General features: G+C 45.5%; 1 protein-coding gene across 6 annotated transcripts in view; it reads right to left on the bottom strand.

Moving 5' to 3' along the window:
* Positions 1-22,074, bottom strand: part of LOC137413424 (E3 ubiquitin/ISG15 ligase TRIM25-like) — an 88,371-nt gene that overhangs the window by 52,921 nt on the left and 13,376 nt on the right. For 4 of the 6 annotated variants that reach the window (XM_078770092.1, XM_078770096.1, XM_078770091.1 and 1 more), the window contains exons 2-4: positions 19,426-20,072; positions 15,498-15,593; positions 10,189-10,422 (exon numbers count right to left, since the gene is read on the bottom strand). In XM_078770092.1, coding sequence (XP_078626218.1) covers positions 10,189-10,422; positions 15,498-15,593; positions 19,426-20,049 — 954 coding nt within the window. In that variant the 5' untranslated portion in view covers positions 20,050-20,072. Of the gene's footprint in view, positions 1-10,188; positions 10,423-15,497; positions 15,594-19,425; positions 20,076-22,074 lie in introns of all 6 variants that reach the window. The other 2 variants (XM_078770093.1, XM_078770095.1) reach the window with 1 other exon arrangement.

Below are 22,074 nucleotides of genomic sequence, written 5' to 3'. Positions count from 1 at the left end.
ACTCACGAGCGGACGTGCAATTCATTGCAGAAGAAACGGCCCAGCTCTTAAAGGAGGGTATCATAGAACCTAGCCGGTCGCCGTGGCGGGCCCAGGTCTTAGTGGTGTGAAGTGAAGCCCATCGCCGACGCATGGTAATCGACTATTCACAGACGGTTAATCGCTTTACACAGCTGGACGCCTACCCGTTACCGGGGATTGGACGCGCTGGTATGACAGGTGGCCCAGTACTCAGTCGACAGCACTCTCGATCTGCGTAGTGCATATCATCAGATCCCCATCTCTAGGGCTGATCGCATCTATACCGCCTTTGAATCGGGTCAAAGGTTATACCAGTTCACCTGATTACCTTTTGGGGTAACGAATGGGGTCACCTGTTTTCAGAGGGCTATGGACGACCTCGTTACAAAGGAGAACTTGACAGATGTCTTTGTGTATCTGGACAATCTTCCGGTTTGTGGGTATGACCGGGGCATCATGATGCTAATCTGAAGTGCTTCCTCGAGGTCGCGCAGAGGTATCGCCTAACCATGAATGAGGCTAAGTGTCGTTACTCTCGACGCACGATAGATCTTCTGGGGTACACCGTGACCCATGGCTCTGTCTCTCCAGATATGGAGCGTCTGTGACCTTTGCTCCATATGGCTCCGCCTAGCGATCGAGCTTCGCTGAAGCACGCTCTCGGGCTGTTCGCCCACTATTCGAAGTGGGTGCAAAATTTCTCCACAAAGCTCCGCCCCCTTGTGGCCTGCGACACGTTCCCCATGGGTCCAGCCGCCTTGGCAGCCTTCGGGGGCCTTAAGGCCGACATCGCCGGCGCCGCTGTGGCGACGATCGACGAGAGCGAATCTTTTCGTCTTAGAAAGTGATGCCTCGGATCATGCGATAGTGGCGACACTCTCCCAGGGGGGGCGCCCGGTGGCTTTATTTTCGCGGACTCTCACCTCCGCTGAGCGGAGGCATTCGTCTGTCGAAAAGGAAGCATATGCCATCGTTGAGTCGATTCGGCGATGGCGACCGTACTTACTCGGGCGATGCTTCCAAATCATCACGGATCAACAAAGCGTAGCGTTCATGTACGACACCCTACATGCTCAACGCATTAAGAATGAGAAAATGACTCGCTGGCGTATAGAACTCGCCGACTTCTGCTACACCATCAAATATCACCCGGGGAAGGATAACCTGGTCGCCGACGCCTTATCGAGGCCGGCTACGTGCGCGGGTATCGTAACTCTGGAGAGTCTGCGCGCTTTGCCCGGCACTATGTGTCATCCTGGGGTGACGCGTTTCGCTCATTTTGTGCGTAGTGGTAATCTGCAGTACTCGATTGAGGACATCCGCCGGATCTGCCGCGACTGCGCTATATGTGCGGAACTCAAACCGCTTTTTTACAACCCTCCCATGGGGACGCTGGTTAGGGCTACTAGACCGTGGGAGAGATAGGCAATGGATTTCAAAGGGCCGCTGCCGGTGTCGAGTGCCTCTCGTTAGCTGCTCACTATCGTTGATGAGTACTCGCGATTCCCTTTTGCTTACACGTGCGTGAATACGACAGCTGCCACGGTCATACGGTGCCTGCAGAATTTGTTTTCTATGTTCGGGTATCCGGCCTACGTGCATACCGATCGGGGTGCGGTGTTCCTGTCCCAGGACGTGAAGGGTTACTTGCTCCAAAATAATGTCGTTTCGAGTTACACCACAACGTACAGGCCCCAGGCGAATGGGCAGGTCGAACGCTTCAATGGGATTATATGGAGGGCCGTCATGCTAAGTCTCAGGACCCTCGGCCGTGGCTTCGATAAATGGGCTTGGTCGCTACCTGCGGCGCTGAACTCGATCAGGGCTCTACTATGTACAGCCACCAACCAGACTCCTCACGAGAGACTGTTCCACTACCCTAGAAGCTCGGGTAGTATCCGATCTTTACCCAGTTGGCTCGCTGAGCCGGGGCCGGCCTATCTCAAACGTGCGGTTCGCACAAGCAAGTACGACCCCTTAGTGGATAAGGTGCAGGTACTCCAGGCTAATCCCGAGCATGCTCGTGTGATGATGGCAGATGGACGCTAGTCCACTGTCTCCGTATGCCATCTCGCCCCATGTGGGGTCATCGACCCTTATGGGGATATCGACGAACCGATCTACGAGTCTATGGACTCCCACAAAGCTTCCTCTATGGAACATCTGCCGTCCCTTCCTTCATCAAATACACCCCTGCATGAAGGCCCTGAGATGCCCCCTCCGACACCTGCCTCCAGTGGCTACTCCGCTGCAGGGGACTCTGGGCTTGGGGAGGCCGTACCCGGTAGTTTCCAGACCCGTGCTGGCAGAGTAATTCGCCACCCTGACCGCTACGGATGGACCGACTGGCACGGAATGACGTCCCCAATCAATTAATGCTGACGCACGCTTGATTCCTGCCTAGCGGCAGTGTAGTTCTAACGGTGGGGAGAATGTAGTGAAAATGTATATCAAAGTTGAACCCAGGAGTGATGCCCACTTAAACCGCAGAGGGGCGTCTATAAGACCTCGGACGTCCGTGACGCGGAGCCACTCCTGTGACATTTTACTATGACATGTAGTCCTGAACGGTACGTACTCGCACGGCTTGCTTGCATTGACTAATACTAGGGCATGCCCGTACTATATCTATATCGAAAATTATATCCCCCCCTCTGTTTACATGAAATGGTTTGGTACATGAAATGTTTTGGTCCATTCGCAACGCCAAAGCGAACGGCGAACGCTTTACATGAAATGGTTTCGTCCATGAAATGTTTTGGTCCATTCGCAACGCCAAAGCGAACGGCGAACGGCTTGCGAGTACAGTGACAATCCCCCCGGGGTTTTTATTAGTTTTAAAACGCAGCTTGGCAACCGCTGGCGTTCTTTAGCCGGCAGCTCCGCCCGCCCGAACGCCGTTACAGTACCTTCGACCGCGAGTTGCTCGGACTTCACTTGGCGGTCAGGCACTTCCGCCATCTGCTCGTGCGAGTACAGTGACAATCCCCCCCCCCCCCCTCTATTTACATGAAATGGTTTTTATTAGTTTTAAAACATAGTTTAACGCCAACATAGCGCCAACATAGTTTGCAAACGTGAAATAAATGAATACGCTCTCAAATGTGCCATCCGAGGCAGAGTGTGTCCGCCACGTTCGGCACACGCGATAGTTCGCTGCTCTCTGATTGGTTGAATCGTTTTTTGGACATAGCTCGGTAAGTAATTGTCCGATTAATATGAAACCTTGAAAAGGCACATCCTCGGGTCCCCAGCAATATACCTGGCAAGTTAAAAGTATATCGGACCCGTGGTTGTCGAGAAACAGCGGTCACAGACAAACAAACGTACAAACGTACAAACGTACAAACGTACAAACAAACACACAGAGATTACTGGAATTATAGATAGATAACCGATCCTCCCTATATGATGCCAAGATCCTGATATCTATTGCATGATTGTATTTTGCAGGCTGATGCTAAAGATCTGATTGAGATTAAACCTACCTATGGTACAAAGTTGTGGACTTGGTTTATTTTCACAACATAGAGGATGGGTTGTATGGGATGGGAAGTCCCATTGGGTAAGAGTCCGGATGTTTGAAGTGTTAAATAAAGTAGTTTTGTAAATGTGTGTAACAGACTGCATGCCGTAAATTGTAAAATTTAAGTATTGACAAATTGTTTTGTTTGAGTAATTGGCGTTTGCCCTGTTTTATCCTGGTGTTTGTGTTGTTTGGTGCAACAGCCTGTGTATTGCAATTGTGAAGCTTGGGAAGGGGCAATAAGCATGGAAACTCGGCCCAGGTTGAGCCCCCCAATGGGAGAATTTGCGCTAGATACATGTATGAAAATTACGGGTCGGAGTCTGTAAGTGATGTTCGGAAATGGTGTAAGTGGACAGAGGGCGATACAAAGTTGAATTTTCCAGAAGATGGTACTTTTGATAGAGAGAAACTGGAAAATCTGAGAAAGGAATTGAAAATTAGAGGGCAGAATCAGAAAACTGCAATGGAAGTAAATTGGGAAGCATTTATGATGAGGCTTGAGGAAAGTATGAAAATAAATGAAAAAAATCAAAGTTAGGCCGAGAAAAATATATTTCCGGTCTCTGGTCAGTGCGTGCATCGATTTTGAGCCTGTGCATCAACAATTATTTTTTTTTCTTTAATTTCCAATGGTACCTACAACAGCGCGCGCCTGTTGTTGCCGGGCCGGCGCGCTATCTCGGGAAATACGGGTCCGTGAGGGTCGCCATTGGTATCAACGTTCGCGCACGGTTCTCCCCTACAAAACTGCATTTAGTTTGTCCAAATCCAACCAGCCATTCCAAAGATATGAGTAGTGCTGTGCGCCGTGCCGTCACGAATCCAATCGGCTGGATATTGTCATTTATTGAAACTAAGACGTTCTTTGTCGGGTTCGTGTGAAGCCACAGGAAGGCCTAGAGAGCTGCGGGTGGTCTCTTTAGTTAGGCCTGGATCCTATCTCGTTTGTCATGAAGTTGTAAGTGTCTGATAATCTGGTGGACTGGGAGAAGAGATCGTGGGAGACCATCTGCTTGTTAGACCACTTGTGCATGCGCAGTGTTGACGCGATCGACGCATTGGAATGTTTGACGGTACGGCGAGGTGATCTCGAGAACGAAATGGCAGTCTATAATAGTAGAATATGCTTGAAGAACTCAATGATTTTCAGAATAAATACATTTTAAAATAACTTAAGCTTCTGTTCATTCTTTACAAAAAGGCCGACAAGTCCCATTGGCTGTCTATAATTTCTCTCTGGACGGCGCCACGGCAGATGAAGAGGACCGCAAGGCATGAGGACACAAAAAACAACACCTTTATATGTGCAAATCCATGCTTTGCAAAAAAAAAAAAAAAACCCCATCGCCGCATCAATTCTGGAACTTTGGTCTGACCAGAGACCAGCAATATAATTTTTTCAGCCTTATCTAGCTCAAGACGTAATCTCGATAAGGCACAAGGTTTTGTCAATGAAGTTACAACTCAAATGCCGCTGGAAATCGGGAAAGACAAGAAAGTGCAAAGAGCCGTAAAGGCAGAGCTAATTGTTGAAGAGGAAAATGAAGATGACGACTGGCAGCTGCCGCCGCCACCACCTTATGCCCCAGTGATGCTAAGTGCACCGTCATCATGGGGAGCATCGGGTATGGCTGCGGCAGAATCTCCGTATAGAGGATTATCGAGACAATTAAGAGATGAGTTGGGGCAGGCTTCAACAAGTACCACGACGACAGAGAGACCAACTGAAAGTCATGCATCACCGAGGCAGATAGCCACTAAAAGCATCACTCGTGTCAAAGAAATGAGTCCCAAGAATTCAAGTGTCATAATTAATGTTGACAATGATCATGAAGATGATGGGAATGTACTGCAAATGCCGCAAGAGAATTCCCGGGACAAAATGATGGACCAGTACATGTGTACCGACCCTGGTCAGCGACCGATTTAAGTGTCATTGTGAGGTCCATGCCCCAGTCGGGATGATCCTCATAAATTTCACAAATATATATATAATTTTTGGTGAATAAACATTGTTTTGCATTCCAAATTTTTGTCAAACAAATTGTCAATAATAATAATTGTCAATAAAATGTGTCAATAATAAACCAGCATACGTAGATATGAATGTCCTGTTCGATATATGGTTGTGGCTGAAGGGCTATTACTCCAATTTAAACAAAGCCAATTGGCCATACTCGGAATATGGATCAAAAGCATAAGATAGGAAAATATCGGCCTGCTTAACCAAGCACTGGAAATTGTGCCCACTGGAATCGATTGGGGCAAAATTCAGGAATGCAAACAGAAGCTTGACGAAGATTCGACGGACTATTTAGAACGATTGCGGACGGTGTTTAGGAAACATTCAGGAATGAAAGGTGATGCAGGTGAAAAATGCCTCTTCCACGTTTTCATAAACGGGCTAAATGCAAAATTACAGTCCGATGTAAAGAAAACATGCTGGGAGTGGGAAACAAAAGATACAGTGGCCCTTTTGCCAAATGTCACCCATTGCTTTCGCTAAATGGACCAAAAAGGAGCAGACACTGCCACAAGATTGATGCAAAGTGTTGAAGCTTCTAATAAGTTAATGCAGTTGCAAGTAAGTGCAATGCAAAAGGTAGGGGATAGAGGGTATCGCAAGCAATAGAGAGGTACGCGAGGTAATCGTGGCCAAGGATCTAACAACACCATATGTAGGCAGGAACACATGCCACAGGTACGGCCAAGTTGGACATTGAGCCAAGCAGTGCCCAAACAAAGGTATGCCTGCACGACGGCCAATCGAAAACCCAAATTTTAACCCATGGCCACAAAATCAGGCTGCGTGGATTATGCAAAACCCCTTCACACCATAACAACAATAGGTGTGCCTGGGCCAAACATCAGCATTACGGTTACCAACTTCTAAACCTTCCGAAGAACCGACCCTTACTATGAAGGTATCAGGGCAAGAAATCCCCTTCCTAATAGATACAGGCGCCCCACGCTCGACAATTATGCAGAGTGGCTTCCCAAATGTTCTGCTGTCACAAGCACATATAAATGCAATTGGGTGATCAGGAATACCAATATCAACTCCTGTAACAAAAAATTACATGTGGAATGAGGACCTTGTCAGGACAGCGTGCATTCCTGCTAGCAGCAGATACTCTGGTCAACTTATTGGGCAGCGATTTGCTATGCAGACTAAATTGCACAGTAAAATGTTCTCCTAATGGGGCTTATTTAGAAATGCCCGAGTCATCATGTGACACTGTTTTTAATTTTCTGCAGACAACCACTGAAACCGTTGTGTATTGGTGGACTTTGGATAACGACGAGCTTTCTCGTACTTTGAAGGCTCATTTTGTAAAATTGACGAATTGTGTGTCTCAAGTACAGGACTGGATAACTCAACCAGATAGACCTTTCACAGTGGAAACCTCATCTGCACTGTACATCATAATATGACACAAAAGGTGATGATGCAGATTATGCAGAGAGAGTGTCTCCACGCCTACAAAAAAAGGTATGACGTAACATTGGGATCACTGTGGATAGGACAACAGGGAATAGGTATGGAAGTACACCTGTTAAAGGAACAATTGGATCTGTTTAAACAACTGCATGAGATAACGCCACACATTACTTTGGCCGAGGGATATCTGGCTGAGGATATACGTCCAATGATCACGAGGCTAAAAACAGTCTCTGAAGGATGAGGCAATAGCTTCAGGAGCTTTCCATGATGCCCAACTCTGGCAAATTAGCTCCGATGGATTCCGATGGGAAAGGAAGAGTGAGGCGAATTCCTCCACATTCATGGTGATTGACATCCTGCATGTGGCTGTCATAAATGCCTCTCGTGACCAACTAGATCAGGTTCTGAACCGTCTATGGACAACGCATCCAAATGAATGATGTAGAACGAATTAAAAGTATGCGACCAGGCAAAATTACGATCGACACATTATTTTTCATCTGTACTCCCATGAAACGCATGGCCTCGCTCAAGCGGTACTCACACCGAAGCATTGAGATAAGATGCGTCCCATTGCTTACTATGGCACAAAATTGGGACCCTGTGGCTTCAGGATTTCCACCGTGTTTGAGGGCAGCAGCAGCAGCCTCCTATGCAGTACAAGCTACAGAATCAATTGTTCTAGGCACAACGTTAATCCTTCTGGTGCCACATGCTGTTACCACTGTCCTATTAAGAACAAATATGCACCATTTGTCAGCTTCAAGAGCTACCAGTATAGATATATATATAGATAGATAGATATAGATATGATATAGATATAGATATAGATATAGATATAGATATAGATATAGATATAGATAGATATAGATAGATAGATATAGGTATAGATAGATATAGAGTATAGCTGTGACCCACAACATAATTCGGCGATGTCCACCACTGAACCCTACTTCTCTTTTGCCTACCACAGAAGATGTATAGCCGCATGACTGTGAGGAGGTCGTGATGCATATGCTAATGCCATGACCTGACGAGAGACAATCCACTCCAAAATTATGATTTGGTGTTGTATGTTGATGGGTCATAATCACGTGTATCTGTCTCCTATAATTTTATAGGCCTGAGCTCCGCCACAGCAGCTGAGTTGCTTTTTACAATAACTCAATTTCTCACTGCCCTTGTAATGATCTTAGACCTTCCAACCCCCAGGAGTACCTCTGGCAGCAACTTCCCCTCCCCTATTCCCCTAACTCTTGTTTGTCTGTGTGTTATACCCTTCTCCAAACAGTGACGACTCCATCTTCAACTCTCAAACAACAAGGACCAACATTTCCCACTCATCCCAACTCTCTCTCTTCTCCATATGTGGCAAATTTCAATTGTCACCATGCAAATTGGCTGGGCGTTGGTACCTATATCAGCCATGGCAATTCAGGAAAGGACTTCTGTGACTCCATGGGACTGATACGATCTGCGAACTTTCCGATCCAGATTTGTCCCAATGGCAAATTCTCCCTTCTGGACGAGGTTGTTGTTGTTTTGTATGCAGCTTGTGGCTACTTGGTTGCATCATCTTCTGTGGGTGCAGCTGTTCTGCTGATGCAATGCCTGATGCAATGCCCCGTTACCAATAAGCTGGTATGCATTTTGACGACCTCACAAGGGTGGCAGGCTGAGTCAAACCACCTGGTGTCAATTTAACGTTAATTCAGAGGCTCAAACTCAAGACCTTAATATCTTAAGCCAGCCCCCTCAACCATTAAGCCTACACCAGGCTTTATGGACGAGGTGATAGATTTGGTTCTGGACTTTCTGAACACCAGACCAAGTGATGAGAAACTTCCTGCAAATTTCTCCTGCTCTTCCTGTGCTCCAATTCGTTCATCTGTCCATGAGAGTGAACATCTCTCTGGAAATATTCAGAGAGCTGCTTCAGCGCCGGCGAGTATGGCAGTTCACTCAGGCAGATTGACCAGGGACTGCACGCAGCCGTCTATCTCTCTTTAGCACTGGTATCCTAAATCTACTGCCTCTGATGGTATCCTATATCCCCAGCACATTGGATGTAGGGTCAAAGAGGGGCCACTCCACCAATGGTGAGTGAGAGTGGAGTGGTGTAATTCTCACCCAGTGACGTTGGCATGCGACTTTCTATTAAGTGGGATGCAGGCGAAGATGCTCTCGCTGCCTGCTTACATTTATCCCAGGACCATGGGGAGCACGATGCAGCTGGGAGCCCAAGTGCTGGTCAGGCAGATTCAGCAGAGACCACGCCTGCCAACACCACGCCTCGATGCCGGGTGGCGTTCCTTCCCCCCTGCCGAAGGGAACAACTGTGGACTTGAAAACAAGTCGGTTTGCCCAGAAGTTATTTTTTTTCTTGTGAATGTCCCTCGTCTATCTCTTGTATCAGGCCCAGATGAGGCTTGGGCTACTTGAGGACTGACAATTTGTTCCTTCAATTGTGGGCGTATACCGGGTAGTTGTGCAAGGGGAATTATTATTGGCCGACATATTTTTCATGCTTTGCTACCTTTTATTTCCACTCCATGGCATTTTCAATAAGCAATATAAACTAGATTTGGTCTATGGGTGAATTGTGGTTGTCCTGGTGGCTTCATCTGTTAGTTTTGTACAACCTGTTAAAGGTCAATTGGTCACGGTCTCTGACCCGCCAGACTATCACATTATGTGATGTGACTTTGTTTGCTCAGCCAAGGATTAAGATCAGTCATGTGATCGCTCATCAGCATGTCCCTCACTCACTTTGGGGAATCCAATCTGTATGGTAACAAGGTCAAAGGTCATCAAATGCAAATGTAACAGGGGGCATTTGAGGTAGATGAAGGTTGCGGTCGTTTTGACACTAACTGGATTCGAACCAGGCAACCAGTGCAGACTATGGGGCGGGGGGAGGGGGGGCTGTAACAATATTATGTTTTAGGAATCACCAAATACTGGACAATTTATAAATGGAATTGTCATACGTGTGTGTGTGTGTGTGTGTGTGTGTGTGTGTGTGTGTGTGTGTGTGTGTGTGTGTGTGTGTGTGTGTGTGTGTGTGTGTGTGTCTGTGTTTGTCAGCCAAATTCAAACCAAAGCCTCAATATCCTATTCTGAAATACTAATCTCGCTCTGAAGTGAAACTCTTAAACTTTGTCTTCCATGCGATGTTCAGAATCAGCCTCACCTCCAGAAATGAAACTGCCTCCATCTCCTTGAGTGATGCTTTGAGGGTGGATTCTTCTTCACAGAGAGATTCCATCTCCTGTTGCAAGTTCTCCCTCTGGTGTTCAAGGTGAGAAAGCTTCACACTCTGTCTCTCACTGAGCCACCTCTTCATGCGATTTACCTTTTCATCCACAGCTCGATACATCTCTCTTCTCTCCCCCTCCAGCCGTTCCTCCTTCTCTTTGCCCGACACCTGGAGAAAATCATTTACGAAGGTTTGTTAAAGTTTCATTTAAAATTAGAGGTTAAAATTACAACAAAGCGACTTTAGGATCCGTTTTAAAGGAAACAAGACCGAAAGTCTAACAGCGGCGTAGCCGGGCTTGTTTGATACTTTCGTTGAAGAGGATCGTATGACCTGGGTGGGGATACCAGTCAGCAAATAATGTAAGCATTAAATTATTTTGAGGTACTCCAAGTCTCTAAGCTGTCTGTTACGATGGAAGTGAAGAGATTGCATCGAGACACTGACCGGTTTATTCTATATGGTGGTCAGTTCATCAACATTATCAAAGTGACCTTCGCACCATCCCGACACATCCCTGTGTGTGCGTTACGGAATGAGGTGTTTTACGGGGGCCGGAGGGCAAATCCTGCCACCAACCTCCTTGAGGACCCAGTGAGTTGGTATTCATTTTGTCGACATCGGAAGGATGACAGGCTGAGTCAACCTCACCTGGTGTGAATCCAATAGCTGACCAGGATTCAAACTCAGGACCCGAGTATCCCAAGCCCTCCACACTAACCGCGAGCCAACACCAGGCAGGGTGGTTGGAGGCAGTCATAAGAAATGCTTCAATGTTTGGAGCCCTGAATCAAAGGTTTAAATAGTAATGATCTGGGGGGCATGCACTCCCCCCCCCCCTCCCCCATCATGTATAATCACCCTGTTCTCATAATTTCAGTTCCCCCCCCCCCCCCCCAATCATCAAGTGTGATAATTTGCCCCAACCAGGTATATGACGTAATATATGAACGTTCCCTGAAGGGTGTTGAAGGAAACATAACTAGCAAAGCCAAATGGCATTACTTACATTCCACCTTTCAGAAGCGTAATTATCGGCTATAAAACTCACCCGATATGTGGGATAAATATGTGAGGGACATACATACATACATACATACATACATACATACATACATACATACATACAGAGAGACAAACACTGTAAACACAGGAACCAAACATCACCGCCAAAAAAATAGTTTGTTTAATCGTGAATTTGCCAGGTCTAAAAGCCTCTTTGCGAATTTGAAGAAGAGGAAGAAGGGCTAATGTTGGGATTATTCACACAGCAGTTTAAACGGAAACATTTATTATTCTACAACAGTAGAAACCCTTTAGAACAGGGGGTTCTTAACCTGTGGTCCATGGACCCCTTTGGGGTCCGTGGATGGGCTTCAGGGGGTCCGTGAACCAGGCGCATAACAATTATTTAAAATGTATTTTCGCTAGTTTTTTATAAAAAGTTTTATTTTTTGTCCATGTGCAGGATGTTGTGTACTTATTCTTGCTTACATCGGCATGCACTGGCATCAAAGACTCTGCCAACAATCCTGAAAGAAGTCTCGTCTCCTGCCGTGAAAGTCGTCAACTTCATCAGAGCCAGGGCTCCGAACCATCGCGTTTTCAAGGGGTTTTGTCACGAAATGGGAGCAGAATACGAAGTTCTTCTCGACCACACAGAAGCTCGCTGGCTTTCCAGAGGACAAATCCTGAAGTGCTTGATGGAACTTAGGGCAGAAGTTTCACTTTTTTGAGAGAAAAGGAAAGTCCACTATCGGAAAAGTTTCACAGGGAGGAGTTAATTCACGGCTTGGCTTATTTGGCGGATGTTTTTGGCCATATGAATGTGGTAAGTCTTTCGATTCAAGGCCCTGCAGTCACCATTATGGATGCTGCTGAAACCCTTCGAGCTCTTCTGGCCAAGCTGCCACCGTGGAAGAGGAGATTGGAGGCAGACAACGATGCAAACTTTCCAATGCTGGTGGAAGTGCTTCTGCAGGATGAAGTCGAGAGAGACAAAGCCCTGACTATTTCTCTGCAGGCAGAAATGTGCAGACACCTGGACACACTCCACCTGAACACAGAACTCGTTCGAAGGTTACTTCTGCTCAGATGACCTCAAAGTTGAAATGTGGATTCGTAATCCTTTCCTTGCTGATATAAACTGTATTAATGATGCAGACCTTGCCAAAGATGACCTCTTTTTTTTTTTTTTTGTATACAAGATCTATGTATTCAAGATCTTGTATACAAGATCCTGTATACAAGTATACAAGATCTTGTATACAAGACGGCAAAAAGGGTTGGCGTCAGGAAGGGCATCCGGCCGTAAAACATTGCTTCAAAAAGGGGACCAAAAAACAACAACTACCACGGTCCCCGAAAAGGCCAACCCCCGCTTTGCGGGGGAAAATGGCCTCTAAACGGTGGTTTTATACAAGATCAAGGCTCGTGAAAGAGCTAACATTAATCACACAAAAAGACAAACCGACACACAAAACACAAAAAACAAGGGGAGCGGCAGACAAGATGGGGAGAGAGGGGGAAGGACACAAACACAACATTTGAGAGCAGGGACATCGGGAGGAATTGGGGGGAGGTGGGAGAGGAATAAAACATATGAACACTGCAAGGACTCTGGGGTGAATTACCGGGGGTAGAAAAGATCAAGGTTTTCGATGGGGGAAGATAAGAGATGGTGGTGAACAGCTGTTTTAAAAACCTGGAGGGAGGAGTGGGATTGAAGTGAGTGGGGGAGTTTGTTCCAGAGGCGGGAGAAAAGGGGAATGAAAGAGTGAAGGTGAGCAGAGAGCCTAGACTTTAGCAGTTTAACCATAAGAGGGTTGCAGGCAGATCTTGTGTGACCTGAAGGAATATTGAGGGGACAGAGCGCAGAGAGAGCTGGGGGAGCAAGACCGGAGAGGAGTCAGGAGAAGACAGAAAGACCACCAACCTGCCTGCGGTGAATTGACCTGAGGACAAAGGAAATGATACGACATGAGTTCAACTCGAAAAGTCTTGGATAATTTTGGTGTTCCTTGACACAAGCCGACCCTCGTCTGGCAAAGCGATCTCTGGGAGGTCTGATCCCGTTTGCAACCACATCTCTTTGCGAGTCAGGATTTTCAGCACTTGTTACCATCAAAACGAAAAGTAGAAATCGATTGTATGACAAACATGACATGCGTGTTGCCTCGTCAAAGACCACTCCCCAATTTCATCTTCTTGTTGAAGCCGAACAACAACAGCCTTCTCACTGAAATGTACTTTTGAGCAGAATTAAAGTTAATTTTTTGTTTAATTTGCACAACTTGGACATATTGCATTTTATTCAGGGAATGGTCATTGATTTTTGCATAAAAAAAGTGAGATATATTCTTGTAAAGATTGTTTTTTTATTCTGATTATGACGGTATGTGAAGGAAAGAATTTTCTGATGCAATCAAATGTATTCAATGTATGCAAAATTTTGTGTTTATGTGCATTTTTCTGGGGAGGGGTTTTCGCAGATTCTCAAAAAGGGGTCCATGACTCAAAAAGGTAAAGAACCCCCGCTTTAGAAGGACACAGAACGAGCATACAAAATTATATATACAGCAGTGATATTTTGCAAAAGCAACAAGAAAGAGCAATCAGAGATTGCAAACACTCACCAGGATGTTTTCAGTGGTTTCTAAGGCTTTTGTGTAAAATCAAATATGGCGGCCGAACGTGACCGATGACGTCATTCTTTTTTCTCCACCAATTTATTCCAAGATTATGCTCAATAAATTTCATCTTGATCGGATGAAGTTTTGTTCATGTCGAATTATGACGTCATAATGGAGGCACCTCTGACATCATTAACATAATTTACTCCCCATGGAGAGTTCTTTACAATGAGCCATGTCTCAATTTTTTCTATTCAGCGCCGTCGGAGATAGAGGTTCATAGATTCTCGGTTTTTCCAAGATGGCGGCCGAACCACGTGACCTATGACGTCATAATTATCATAAATTATACAGGTGGAGTTGCACCAATGTTGAAAATTTCCTGTCAATCGGACCAACCGTTGAAGAAAAAATATATATATTTATTCTGTGCAGACAAACAAACAAAGTCAAACAGACAGAAACAAAAAACGGACTCAAATGAAACACCCTCTCGTCAGGTGAGGGTTATAAAAAAAAGAAGAAAAAAGACAAAACTACACAAAAGGATCCCACAATCAACAACAAGAACCACAGCCACGATCATCGAGTGTTATAAAAGATCCTTATTACCTCCGCCACCAAAGCTGGATGGGGGTTATGTTTTCAACCCTGTCTGTTTGTGAGCAAAATATCTCAAAATGTTGTGGAGGGATTCGGACGAAATTTGGCAGAGATGTAGCGGATGTGACAAGGACAAAACGATTCGATTTTGGTGAAGATCCGGATTTCAGCTCTGAGAATTTTTAAGCGATTCTTCAACATTGGGAGATCGGGCCAAAAACGATGCTTAGCAAGATATCTCAAAAAGTTATGGACGGATTCGGGCGAAACTTGGACAGGTTGTGTATGCGACAAGGAAGAATCGATTCAATTTTGGTGAAGATCCGGATCCAGCTAGTAGAGTTTTTAAAGTGATTCCTCACCATTGAGTGATGTGGCCAACCAGGCGGAGGAATGCTCAGATGACCAGATCCTCAGCTCTGATTGGTGTACATTTGAGGGGACATACATACATACATACATACATGCATTTGGACAGACAAACACGACTGTTCTAGACGGCTTTACCCGATGGGCGACACTGTAAAAATAAAGTAGAAATGGAAACACTCCCGGCTGCAATGCTGCTCAGTTCCACCAAACCACGGGGTTTCAACATTTCCCAAGTCCAGATTCGTATTAACGAGAGAATATTTGATATATTGTTGAATCAAAAAGTATGGGTCTGAAATATGAATGCAAGTTGAAAGAAAACATGAAAACATCTTCCTAAGAACAAACAGTCAGGATTGAAAGTCTCTTATAAACATCTCGATGTAATTGTTTCTGCGATCACCTGGAATGTTATTTTCTTTTATTCCCATCCATCTTGATTCTCTTCTTATTGTTTTGTCCAATTTTAATTTGTTATAATGCAAAAAAAAAAAATTCCAACAAACTTCAATCTTGTTTCACAATCAATGTAAATATACTAAAAAGATAATCGTCTCTTAAAATGCAGATTGTAATGTTTTTCCATGTTATATTTTCATTTTATTATAATGATAGCCAATAATTGATGTCCCTTACCTGTGTATCCCGAACCTCTTGATGCACCTGCTGAATCTGGGACCCAACTTGCTTTATCGACTCAACGAGAGGAGGATACTTTGCAGCCAAAATTCCCTGCATGGATTAAAGAAACTTCAGTTAACAAAATAAAAATACAAAATTTATATGGAAATTAAATATTTTACTATCATTTTAAATATCGACTTGAAATACATTTGTGAGAAATATCACAATGATTGTAGATTATGAGATGAACCTGGAAAAAGTCCTTTATTTAAATGACGCCGATCCGGGATGAAAACAGAAAAGAGGAACATGACCTCGAATGTGGATTCTGGAATCATCACCTGGCAGGAGGATTGCTGGCGAGAATAAAAAAAGAACCACCTTCAGAGGCCATTTCCCCCCACAGGGTGGGGTTTGGCCTTTTTTTGGGCACCGTGGTCCCCTTTTCAAAGCAATGTTTTTTGGCCGGATGCCCTTCCTCCCACCAACCCTGTTAGTCGCCTCTTGCGACACACAGGGAATTACCAGTGAACTGGTACTCAATTTGCCGACCCCGGAAGGATGACAGGCTGAATCAACCCCCCTGGCGTTAATTCAACGATCGACCGGGATTCTAAACCAGGATGCTCGGATCCCAAGCCGGCACCCTAACCGCTAAGCCAACACCAGGCTGGTGAGACTGTGCTGAATTAATAACTGCGAGACATTAGCCCGACAAGACACTTATGTTGATCTGTGAAGGAAGCACATCATGTGGTTAAGAGAATTTGGGTTAAAATATTGATTTGTGAATATAATTGGATAAATATGGAAATAGGCTAAACCCCACACTCTTGTATCCATAAACTACAATCCACCATTATAAACGAGAAAGATGTTACACGAGGAGTGTATTCCGACATACAGGCCGGGCGTTACCTCAATGTGTCTGCCTTACATAGACGTTAAAACTGGGTGTCCTCTCTGGTCTTATTAGTTGGTGGATGTTAAAGTTCCAACACTGTCCTTTGTAAAGCATCGGCGAGTTATCACTGGTAACATAATCAAATTCCGAATTCATTCCTGGACCACAGGTAGCAAGTGGTCTGCTCTTCTTTGAGAGTCCTCAACACCAGGTTACATTGCTGGCTATGTGCGACAATGGTTGCAGTCTCGGCCGGTTATTTCAAATGATTATTGTCGACTGTCTTTTTAAAACAAGGAGGGTAACCAATTCGTTCATATATCTATCCATCTTCTATATTTATAAAGTTTTTGTTTGTTTGTTTCTTTGTTTGCCAAGCTAATCACCTGAACGGTGAAAGATAGGAGGGGGGTTTTAGGCTAGGTGGCGGGACCGGTCGATGCCCACCTTGACCGGGCTGGGCCCATTTCGCAATTAAAAGCTGAGCTGAATTACACAGTCACGTGAAAAAGTAAGTACACCCCATGTAAAGCTTTGACTTTTTCAACATATTTCAACATACAGCTATTTGATCTTCATTTCAACAATATTGAAAGATAAAGGTGATATAATATAACAAATATCATGAAACATTTACATTTTGGAGTCCATCGTATAATTTAAAGAAACATAAATGCAAATTTCACATGTGGAAAAAGTAAGTACACCCCTACATTTATCACTACTTCAAATACCTAAAATTAGAATCAGTTGCACCAGCTCAGGTGCAAATGATTAGAACATCGTTAGAGAGGATCTTGGAGGACCTGTCTTATTTAAACCTCAGACATTTAGTTTGGTTTGCTCTTTGTTGTTGAAGTGTGCGGCGTCACCATGCCTCGATCAAAAGAGCTCTCTGAGGCCTTCAGAAAGAAGGTTGTAGATGCCTAAGAGTCTGAGAATGGATTTAAAAAGATCTCCAAACAATTTGAAATCAATCATTCGACTGTCCGGAAGATCATCTACAAGTGGAGAAAATTCCAAACAACTGCCAACTTGTTCAGGCCAGGCCGCCCCAGCAAGTTCAGCCCGAGAGCAGACCGCAAGATGCTGAAAGAAGTCTCTAAGAACCCCAGAATGTCATCGCGGGACCGACAGGTAGCTCTTGCCACTGTTGATGTCAAAGTGCACGAGTCCACCATTAGAAAAAGGCTGCACAAATTTGATCCACATGGGAGGTGTGCCAGGAGGAAACCTTTGCTGTCCAGAAAGAACATCAGGGCAAGACTAAAGTTTGCCAATGAACACCTAGGCAAAGACTAACACTTCTGGAACAATGTGCTCTGGACAGATGAGTCAAAGGTAGAGCTATTTGGTCACAGTACCAGAAGACATGTTTGGCGAAAACCAAAGACAGCATTTGACCACAAGAACCTGATACCAACTGTAAAGCATGGTGGTGGAAATATTATGGTTTGGGGCAGCTTTGCTCTATCAGGGCCTGGGCAGCTCACCATCATATAATCCACTATGAATTCTTCATTGTACCAGAGGGTGCTTGAGGATAATGTGAGGCCATCTGTCGGAAAGTTGAAGCTCAACCGAAGATGGACCTTGCAACATGACAATGACCCTAAACATACCAGTAAATCCACCAAGGAATGGCTGAAAATAAAGAAATGGAGGGTTCTGGAATGGCCAAGTCAAAGCCCGGATCTAAATCCCATCGAGATGTTGTGGGGGGATTTGAAACGAGCTGTGCATGCAAGAAACCCCTCAAACATCGCACAGCTGAAAGAATTCTGCATGGAGGAGTGGGCAAAAATTTCTCCCAGTCGATGTCAGAGACTGGCAGACAGTCATAAGAAACGCCTACTTGAGGTTGTTTCTGCCAAAGGAGGCAATACCACCTATTAGAGGCAAGGGTGTACTTACTTTTTCCGACATGCGAAATTTGCATTTATGTTTATTTAAATTATACAATGGATTACAAAATGTAAATGTTTCATGATATTTGTTATATTATATCACCTTTATCTATCAATATTGTTGAAATGAAGATCAAATAGCTGTATGTTGAAATATGTTGAAAAAGTCAAAACTTTACATGGGGTGTACTTACTTTTCACGTGACTGTAGTAGTCAATCTTCTACGGCTGCGAATAAATACTGAATTATAGTGGTAAATTCATTCAAAAAGAACCCGGGCAACGCCGGGTGCTTTCAGCTAGTATATATATTAAAAAAGTTTTTGTTTGTTTGTCTGCACGCGCTAATCTCCTGAATGGTGAAAGATAGGAGGAAACCTCTGAAACAAAAAATGTCGGGACGGGCGACGGGAAGGTTATAGGCGAGGTGGCGAGGCCGGTCGAGGACGCCTCGGCCGGGTTAGGCCCATTTCGCAATAAATGTTCTTCATCTTAAATAAAATTATCTTCAAGTACAACTTATGCACTTAATAGGAATACCTGACTGATTGCAACACATGCTTATAAAATTCTTTCTCGCACGGCCCGACAGAAGAAAGAACAAGGAATCATTGAGCACGAACTGATACTGGGCTCGCGTTGGACCTATGTAGAGAAGATTAAATTCATTCAAAAAGAACCCGGGCAATGCCGGGTGCATTCAGCAAGTCTTCTATCTATATATATATAAAAGAAAGTTTTTGTTTGTTTGTTTGTCTGCACGCGCTAATCTCCTGAACGGTGATAGGAGGAAACCTCTGAAACAAAAAATGTCGGGACGGGCCCCGGGAAGGTTATAGGCTAGGTGGTGAGGCCGGTCGAGGCTGCCTCGGCCGGGCTGGGCCCATTTCGCAATTAAAAGCCGAGCTGAATTATAGTAGTCAATCTTCTACAGCCGCGAGTAAAAGCTGAATTATAGTAGTCAATCTTCTATGGCCACGAGTAAAAGCTGAATTATAGTAGAAAATTCATTCAAAAAGAACCCGGGCAACGCCGGGTGCATTCGGCTCGTTTCATTATAAAGCCAAAACCAATTTCCTGAGCAAATTACACAGAAATGAGAAAAATATTTTTGAACCGATTCAGATACCTTGAATTCAGCAACAGCCACCTCCACAGGTACAACTTCATGGTCCTGATGTTCAGCTTTACACAACAGAGACACCAAGCTCTCATCGTCCTTGCAGTAGAAGTGGATTGAGTTCCCATGCTCGGTACATCCGGGATCTTCCACTTTCATTTCCGGCTCCACAAGGTTGTGCCCTTTGTGTTTAGGGGGCTTCACGTGTCTCTCACAGCACACGGTCTCATATGGTACACACCGCATGGGTGCCTCTTCATTACACACCGCACAGTGACTCTCATGGCCTCCCACATTCACCATCCTGTTCACTGTGACATCATCACCTTCACCATCCTTTCCCTCAGCCTGACCCCCAACACTGTGACTACCTTCACCTTCTCTCAGCTTCATCTGTTCTACCAACCTTGCAAGGATCACATTCTTTTGGAGTTTTGGTTTTTGTGGAAAAACCTCACGACAATTTGGACAAAGACAGGCAGTGGATTCTTCCCTGCTTTCCCAATAATACTCGAGACAGGAAGAACAAAATGAGTGTCCGCAATGCAGTGAAACTGGCTCTTCAAACAGTTGCAAACAGATAGCACATGTGAGCTCATTGGAGCTATCTTCGAAATAAGAAGAAGACGCCATTTCCCCAGGAAGAGAGATGGAACCTGCTGGTCAGATAGTGGTTACAAAAGAGACAGCATTAGCAAATATTAAACAATACTCAGTTGTTAACTTAGAAAACAAGACACACCCCAACCAATCCACATGAAAAACAATCACCCTGGTGATGTTCCTTCCCTCCCCACCCGCTAGCATCACCTCCTCCTCCTCCTCCTCCTCCTCCTCCTCTCCCCACTCCTCCAGCCAATGAACATAAGTTGATAATCTCCAAGAGATGGAATTATTGTAAAAAAAAAAAAGACTTTTGGCCATCATAAGCGGCCAACATGGCGGCTCCTCACTCACAACAGGCACGCCATCGTTCGGTGGCAAAGCCCATGGCAGTGAGGAGCCTTCGGCTGTCAGTTCCTCTTTTTGTAGAGAAAGTCAAGGATCATGTAAAAGGTACAACACAGAATGGATCAGGATGGAACAGAACATAAAGGATCTAAATATCGAGGGCAGAAAAGATTATCGTTGCTCATGTGGGATGATCTGAGATGGTGGTGAACAAAAGTCTTGAAAACCTGAATGGGGGAATGAGATTGAAGATTTTGGATTTTGTGAGTTTCACCAGAAGGAGGTCGATGGTGGAAGCTGATCGGTCTGGAGTTAAGGTGTTTCAGATTTTGCACCTTTTTATGTAATGTGGTGATGCTGGCTGATTTCCAAGCAGATGGAAGATGACCTAGACTCCTAGAGCAAATGAAAGGGTGAAAGGGGCAGAAAAGGGAAGTGCAAGAGCAGAAAAGTCAGTTTTTAGGGCAGGTGAGCTGATGCCATCCGGTCTGGTTACAAAATCAGTCAAGCGTTGCGAGAAACCTCAATTTTCACAGGTCCAAAATGCACAAAATGAGTCCAGGGACAGTCGGACAACTGGGGAGGGTAGGTACATACAGAAAACGAAGGGTTGCGGACACAATAAGCAATCACAGAATTGAGGCATTCGGCCTTCTCATGAGTGGAGTCGGCCATGGTGCCATTTCAAGAGAGGGAAGTGAGGAATAGAGAGCATAATCTGGAGACAGACTTAATGAGGTGCGACCAGGTTTGAGAGGAGGGAGATAAGTTTGAAAGTTCATTCTTGTGGTTGGACAGATGTTTTTTGTCTCTCCTGAGAGTGGACACATGTTGCGGGCTTTGTGGAATGATCTGAGATTTCCTTCAGTTGGGTTTGCTTTCCAGAAAGAGAAGGGAAGCTGTTTCAGAGCAACTGCCTCGCCACTGGATTCCGTGTCCCATGGGCGGCTATTTACGGACAACTGAAGACGAGATGGGATGGGCCTGTGCAAAAGATAGAGTAGCTTCCTCTGGAAGATTTCCCAGGCTGATTTGATACCGGGGGCAGGAAAAATAGGAGACCAATCCTGGAATGATACTGTTGAAGGAACTGCGCTCCAACGCGAGTCGAAAGAATTGACGCGACCAAAGACGGAATTCGTCCGAGTTGCTTTATTGAAACAAAACAGCTCAGGTATTCTCCCAAGCCCGTTTATCGGGCAGCAATATATATACACATTTATGTCGGGAAGTTTGCCCGGCAAAAGCTATACCGGGCATGCCCGGGTGTCAAGGGCGAGCCTTGGAAAGGCGAGTCTGGACCTGCCCGGGCGTGTTTGGCTGCGGCCTGGCAAGTCGAGGCTGGGCGTGCCCGGGTGCTCTGGACGAGCACTGGAAAGGCGAGAGCGGGCATGCCCGGACGCTCTGGGCGAGCCCTGGAAAGCCGATAGCGGGCATGCCCGGGAAAGACGAGACCGGGCGTGCCCGGGAGGTTCGGGCGTGCCCGGGAACAGTGAGTCCGGGCATGCCCGGGAGAGGCGCGTCTGGCCGTGTTCTGGCCGGTGCAAGGCGATTGTGTGCATCCAGCGGTAACCGCTACACACGCCCCTCCAGAATCGACCTGCACCGGCAGGGTCAATTTAAGGGGGGTCCAGATGACCCAGCCGAAGCGACCCCTGGAGGGTCGTGGGGAGGGGTCCGACGTGGTGGTGGGTGGTCGAGCGGGGG

This window comes from Myxine glutinosa, chromosome 1 (genome assembly GCF_964187855.1).
Source record: "Myxine glutinosa chromosome 1, kmMyxGlut1.1, whole genome shotgun sequence".
Taxonomy (NCBI): domain Eukaryota; kingdom Metazoa; phylum Chordata; class Myxini; order Myxiniformes; family Myxinidae; genus Myxine; species Myxine glutinosa.
The sequence above is the reverse complement of the archived record's forward strand: the minus strand, read 5'-3'. Positions and strand labels throughout refer to the sequence as shown.